Consider the following 7,232-nt stretch of genomic DNA (forward strand, 5'->3'; position numbering starts at 1 on the left):
TTAACCAGTATCAATTCAAACTCTTCATTCTGTTTTGCTTTCATCTCTGTGCCACAATCCACAGAGGTCTCCTGCCATCCCTAAAAAATATAACGCCCTGGGCGGTTGCCCATACATTCAAGATTTGTAACCAGTGCTGTTGACAGATGTACAAAGTGAACTCTGGCAGCTGCATCAGCAGTAAAACCTAAAGAGTTAAGATGGTACCTTATACCAGCCGTTGGTACAGTCCCTGCCAAATCAAATGTAGTCTGTCACATCGGTACAGAAAACAGATTTTTTTTTTTTTGAGGATATTCCCTTAAGAGTGTACCTCCCACGAGGAACATCGATGTCATCTTTCCTCCAGCGAACATTTGGTTGGGGGTCTCCTTGTACCTGGCACCGAAACTCAACCGTCTCCTCTTCTAGGACCACCTGGTTGATTGGCCTCCGAAGGAAGGTTGGTCGCTCTGCAAGATGTGCAGAAAAACAGATAAGCATCTATTTTTTTTTTTTTTTGGCTGCTGTATGCAGCTCCAACACTATCCATCATAGATCTGAAAGGATAATCTCTTAGTCCTTTATTTTTACTTTTTTATCCTTCATTTTCCTGTCAGTCTTTTACTTACTTCTGTTCTTCAACAAACAAGAAAGACATTTTGGAATAGTACCCTGAAGCCAACACTGAAACAAAACAACTACCATCTAGCTTCTATGGTCCATTTCACTCCAGCTCTGCTTTATGTCATGACAATATAATAGCAACTCCGAAAATAAAAAGTCATAAAACTGAATGCAGCCCAGCAGGACAAATCTGGCAACAAAGTCTAAGCAACAGGGCTTTAAAATCTAATTCTGAGAGTACCTGGCCAAAGACATTATTTTCATGAAGGTATGTAGTAGCATTTAATCCTTTACACAGGCCAACATAGATTCATGTTTCAGGGAAAATCAGGAAATAATGCGTACCAAACACTGTTACTTGTGCCGTCTCACTGTCCCGTTCTCCAACCATGTTGGTGCCCACACACACGTACATGCCAGCATCAGTCTTTCTTGTGTTTGAGATCATGAGCTTTCCTCCTCGAATCTGAAGGAGAAAAACAAAAAACATTTTCCAGATGTTTACTTTTTTACACTGACTTTTTTCTTTCATTCAGTAAAGTCTTTCCTTGTAAGTTCATTTGGGACAAAAGGTGTTAAGTGCACACCAACAAAATAACTTTAACATTACAGCTCAGCAAGTTACAAACCTAAACCTCAGAGAATTTTACTGGGATTTTACTGACAGAGGAACATAAAGTGGTGCATGTTGTAAAGTGGAAGGAAAATAACACATGTTCGGCCATCATTACTGAAGACTATTTTTGTTTTTTACCACTGGTTTATGAAAAGGCGAGGGTTACATTTATATAAAATAAGCAAGTGTAAGATTTTTTTGAGGTCTCAAATTTCAACTATTTGTTGTTCCTAACCCTCATGAATACCAAAAGTTCCTCTATACTTAGCTGAAAGTCTTAAGAAGTGCAACGATCAGTTTTTCACATCTAGGGAGTAATTTATTTTAATCATTCTTCTTTGAAAAACAAATTAAATCAATTCTGTTTGGACAGAATACATCAATGAACAACTATTTCTTAGTTGTGCTACTGTCTCTAAATTGAATTTAGATCTGGACTTTGACTGGACCATTCCAACACATAACTGTTTTGATTTAATCCTTTCTGTTGTGGCTTCTACTGCATATATCTAGTATCATTGTCTTGCAGGAAGGAGAAATTACCAGATTGTTTTTCAATCTTTCAGTTTGCATTTGTGCCCATTGTGTTATTCCATTTGCAGATGATGGACTGAACATCGTAGTGGGAACATCTCCATGACAATATCATCAACATGTATGGCATGTTGCTGGGGTCTTCATTGGGCTATGTCTTTACCTCATTTCTCTAACAAACCTGAGACTTTGACAGAACAACTAGATTTCATTTGAATTGCTCTTGGTCAGACCATAAAATCCCAGTGAAATAAACTGAAGGTCGGGGTTGTAAAAACAGTCTTAGTAGCTGGAATTTTTACAGTTTAACATCTACTGATGTTTCTATTTGTTTAGATCGTCTACAACAGTACTCACAGTGACCCTGTCTTCCTTGTCATCGATTCGCACTTTGTCTTTCTTCCAGTAGATGGTGGGTTCAGGATGACCTCTGGGAGGGACACATTCAAGTATTGCTGGCTCTCCTGCTGCCACCACCACATCAGTAGGATTCTGCCTGAAGTCATCTCGCAGCACTGTGTGAACAAAGAGCCACTCGGTTAGGGAAAAGTGAATTGTTGCACATTTCATTACATTAAAACCACAAACTTCAAAATAGCATGGACTCCTGATATGATGCAAGTCATTTTTTAACATATAAACATCGGTCCAATAGATAATACTGGGCTGATATTTATTTTTTGATGCCGTTTGTTTCTGGATGGTGAGTGGAGCCGGTTGGCCGTGTTGTTTTTGTTTGGTCATGTGACAGTAGTAGTGACGCAGGGCAGGATTGTTGGACGTGGTCAAGTCATTTTTTAGAAAGGTAATGAAATGTATAAAACATCGCTAAAAATTAGTTAGGAGGAAAAACAATGATATTTAAATGAGGTATTGAAATCGGCCCAGATTTTTCAAAATGGGTCAACCTTAATTTTATTACTTAAAACACTAAATATATCTTTATAAACATTAATATGCAGTGGAAACCATCTTAGCAGCACCACAGAAGCTAATGTTGACCATCTTTCTTATCTTTGTTCTTGAACATACATCCAATCAGTGCCAAGGAAAACGAATGGCACTCTTGGATTGCTGTTTTGCAAATATCAGCCAAGTACCATTGCATATAAGTCTAAGCATTTCAGCATTTTCTTTTAAATATTTTGGAATTAAATCCTCAAAATTGGCAAATTGTCCATGATTCCTTTAAAGTTATTTTCCACAGAAAAATCACAAATGGTCAATAGAATTTGTGAATACTGAACCATAACGACAAACAAATTATACACTTTTTTATGTTTTTATTTGTCAAAAACTGTTGAAAATCATGTCATTTGTCTTTCATTTCACTTTGCACTACTTTGTGTAAAATACCGATAAAACACACTGAAGTCTTGCTAGTGCTTTACATTAGCAAAACGTATATTTCAAAGCAGGAGTGGAAAAGTCTTTTCAAAATTCATTCCTATTTACTTTTTAGTGTGCACCATGCACTTTGAAATGTTGCAGGATCTATCTGAGCCATTAAAATGGAATATGCAGCTTCATCTGACTGGGCAAAGCAAAGCGAAAACTAATTGGAGCTAATGGAGGTCCCAGTGGAAGCAGCAGAACAAACAGAAGCAGAATGCCCTGAAGCCTGGTGTCATTCACTTGTGAAGGCTAACAGGGCTGCTTCACTTTGGTAGTGATGTACACGTACACTTTTACACACATTCAATCGTTCGCTAACACACAAAAAGCCAGTGGGTGGTCGGATGAACAACTGTGGCCTTGTGTCTAATCACCCCCCAGGTAGGCCTTTCATTAGAGAGATAACCTCTCGCCCCGCGGAGTGTTCAGAGAAACACACAACAGCAGCTCATTATCAGACGGGGAGTGCTAGCGTCGCACAGACACACAGCGATGCGCAAACAAATGCAAATACTAAAAGACAATCAGGCACAGAACCAATGAGGGATGTAACCCCAGAACAGGAGGCAATCTTTGTAATGAGAAAACATGAAAAACAAAAACAAAAAAACACTCCATGAAAAATAGTTTAAATATATAAACCTACTCCTCCTCACCTGCGACATGGATTGAAACAGATTTTTAAAAAATCTATAACGAATCTAATCCTTGACGGAGCTCTTTAGGAATTTCAGTGCCAGTCTTTATTCCATTATCGAAGCAGAGAAGGGCACACCATTTCTCTGATGGATAAAAGGACGGAGGCTTGTTGGGTGGGTATTTGAAGGTGCTTAAGGAAGGCTAAATTAAGGGCAGCACCACAGGTCCTTATGTAAATTCCATGCAGGGGCGGCGGGCGGCAGGCGGCGGCGGGGACGGTCGGGGTTATAAGAGGGGATAACTGGTCCCTGCGCTCCCGGCTTCTCTCATCTCTTCATTTGCTCTCCTTACCCTCTCTGCAGAAAACGCTGCGGCCATTGTTTCCTTATTTATTTATTTAGACCGAGGGCCGGCGGATTGGAGGAAGGGAGGATGCTTTCAACCCAATTATCCTAGGGATGCACAGGGGGCGCAGAGAATAGGACTTTTGTGTGACATGAATTCAAATGAAACCTTTACACAGGGGGAATTGCAAGAGAATACAGAGGAGGCAGAGATGGAGATTTTCACTCCTCTTACGCAGGGCTGCCCTCTAATCTAAAGAGCTAAGGTAATTAGCCAACTCCAGCGCGCCGGACCCCCCCTAGCCGGGCCACCGTCTCCGAGCTCTCTGTATTTGCATTACAAACAGGCGTCCCGCAGTTTAAAAATCATAGCCTGGTGCGGACCGGAGTTTTCAATATCACGTCGGCTTTAATTGCTCTCTCCCATTCACTGTTGATAGCACCCGTGGGATTTTTGTCGGAATCAATTTCCTTTGAAACAGAACGGCGACAAAAGAAACACGCATTAGGTGCATCATTACGGCGCCCATGCCTCGCTGTCTAATCTAATCTGTTGTGGCACATTGTGTCATGGTAAATGCATCTCTTACCCCGCAATTTACATAAACAGGACGACAGGAACAAACACAAACAAAACACAAAATAAGATCCAGCACATACAGTACAAACATGCACCTGTTGACGAGAGATGATGTTTGCACTAAGTGTGGGTATGGGTAATCGTGACAACACCTGGCAGGTATATTAAGTCAAATAAAAGGCGGAGTTATTCCAGATGATGCTGTTCTGGTCTAAAGTTTTCAAACACTTGTTCCCAGCCTAACTCTAATCACATTGTCTTTTTTTGGTCTGAGGACATAATCACTTGGAGATAAGTGCCAGCTTAAAGCATAAAGATTACGAATTTTTAAAGAAGTTGAGGATGGACCAAACTGGGATCACTGTCCTGATGCAACACTCGACTATGCCTTGTTTTCAGCAATCAACGTTGTCAAATGAACCAGTACACCACGAGCAGCAAAACAGATTTTGAGCATGACGACACTGGTTACTGTAGCCCCATAGCACAATAAAAATTTTTATCTCATAAAATATTCACTAGCTGCATTTCTAAAACAAAAGTGTGCAAAAATTTGTTGATAATGTCAAAACAACTGAATTTCGGAAATGCTGTGTTTCCAATAAATAAGAAACGCAATAAAAACCACACGCAAATAAGTCTGTTCAAGCGTAACTCATTAAAAATCAACCAGGCTATGAATGTAAATACTTATAGGAGATATAATCAGTAGTCAGTGATTTTACAGAAGAGCTATGGATTCAACAGTTTTGAAAGACAACTTTTTATGAACTGTGAGATGGTGTGAGAACATTGTCCAAGGAGGCCAGTTCCTACAAATAAATGTATTCCTGTGTACAAACTAGTGTGGCTCATGTAATGTGACAAGTGTTTCCATTGCAGGTTTACGAAAAACACCAATTTCAAACAAGATGAAAAATCAGCCCCCCAATCTAGCGTTAAAGTGTATCCAAAAATATGAGCTGCCCCCCACCCCCCCCAAAAAAAAATGCTGTGTTTACATTAAGCACATTTATTTTCAGAATTCTAATTTGAGAAATGCTGTGGTCAATGGAAATGCAGCTACTGATCAGACATTTTTGTAAAATTCAAATGTCCTCAAAAGATCTTTTTTATCTGTGGAGGATCCTTTATTGGTCTACATGATGTTGAAGTGAAACTGATTTAAATGAATTACTAAAATAATTAAAAACAATAAGGTCATCATCATTCTACAGAAGGAATAAACACTGAAAACTCCTGCCCATCTGGAGTTCTTCATAACAGAATCAGCAGGTATCTCTTCCACAGTATGAATGCCTGAAGGTGCCTGTGTGGCTCTATGTCAGGAATCATAAGGCAAGCAAATGTTTTCATATTACCACCATAACACAGGCATTTCATTTATTTATTTATTTTTGTCGTTACTCTACGTGAGCTGCATTAAATATGGTTGCGTCATTAAGTGGGTCTGTGCATACGCTGTCAGAAGATAAACTGTGGCTCCCAACTCTGAGGCCCTGTAGGCATTTAGACCCAAATCATCCAACAGACGTAGAGTAATTGACTTTCTATCCCCCTGAAACATTCAGCTCTTCTTCAGCTAAAAACATTCCACCTCCTGCAGAGCTCCAGTAGGCCACAAATTCTGCCATCTTGCTTACTTGCTTATTAATATTTATGCTGTATCTATCTATCTATCTATCTATCTATCTATCTATCTATCTATCTATCTATCTATCTATCTATCTATCTATCTATCTATCTATCTATCTATCTATCTATTAGTTGGGTGGTTAGGTGTACATCTGTCAATCCAGCTGTGGGCTACAAATGAACCTCTGCACTCTTGAAATTATTTATTTATTTCCATAGCAGGGTTTCCCCCAGTGTATTATAGTCCTGGTGGCCCGCCATGCTTTACTTGCACCACCGCCAGGCTAAGCCTTTCTTGTTTATGTTTTTAGGAAAATAACAATAATAAAAAAATAAAATAAAATAAATCGCTTTTTTTTTATTTTTTTAAATGCCGAATTGCAAGGGTCTCTGTTGCTCTGATTGTTTCATTGGTGGGGCAGATTTATTCCTAATTTCCTAAAATATATGTTTATAGAAGATAGGTTTATAATTAATGCATTTAAAGCCGGACCAATCACACCGCTGGTGCCTCTGCACGTTGCCTCGCGCTGCAGCAGCTGGATGTCTTAAGTTTTCCTCAGCGCGGATCCCGCGCGCCTCCTTTCACTCAAACTGGACACATGCTGACCTGCTGTATGGATATTTACATCAGATTATTTTATTATTATTTTTAGTATTATTTTTCCGGTTACATGATGCATCAAACCATATCAAATTATTTGTCCACTTAGTCAGGTAGAGTTAATGTGCGCGACTGCGCGGAGATCTGAGAAACTTGTCCCACAAACAATTTGTTATGCTGAGTATTGGAGTCAAGCGGGCTGAATATGAACTTGTGAAATTCAAAAACTTTTACAGAGCAGTGCAGATGAAATCTTACCCAAGACAGACTTGGCGCACA

General features: G+C 39.4%; 1 protein-coding gene across 1 annotated transcript in view; it reads right to left on the reverse strand.

Moving 5' to 3' along the window:
• The window catches only part of LOC106961046 (roundabout homolog 2-like), a 30,000-nt gene extending 23,652 nt beyond the window's left edge, over window positions 1-6,348 (reverse strand). Inside the window, exons 1-4 of the mRNA XM_015054527.1 lie at window positions 6,312-6,348; window positions 2,114-2,271; window positions 952-1,072; window positions 314-452 (exon numbers count right to left, since the gene is read on the reverse strand). Of these exons, the coding sequence (XP_014910013.1) occupies window positions 314-452; window positions 952-1,072; window positions 2,114-2,271; window positions 6,312-6,348 (455 nt within the window). The remainder of the gene's footprint in view (window positions 1-313; window positions 453-951; window positions 1,073-2,113; window positions 2,272-6,311) is intronic.
• Window positions 6,349-7,232: the final 884 nt, after the last annotated feature.

The sequence above is a fragment of the Poecilia latipinna genome, unplaced genomic scaffold (assembly GCF_001443285.1).
Source record: "Poecilia latipinna isolate Pla-1442-1.1 unplaced genomic scaffold, P_latipinna-1.0 Scaffold1257, whole genome shotgun sequence".
Lineage (NCBI taxonomy): Eukaryota > Metazoa > Chordata > Actinopteri > Cyprinodontiformes > Poeciliidae > Poecilia > Poecilia latipinna.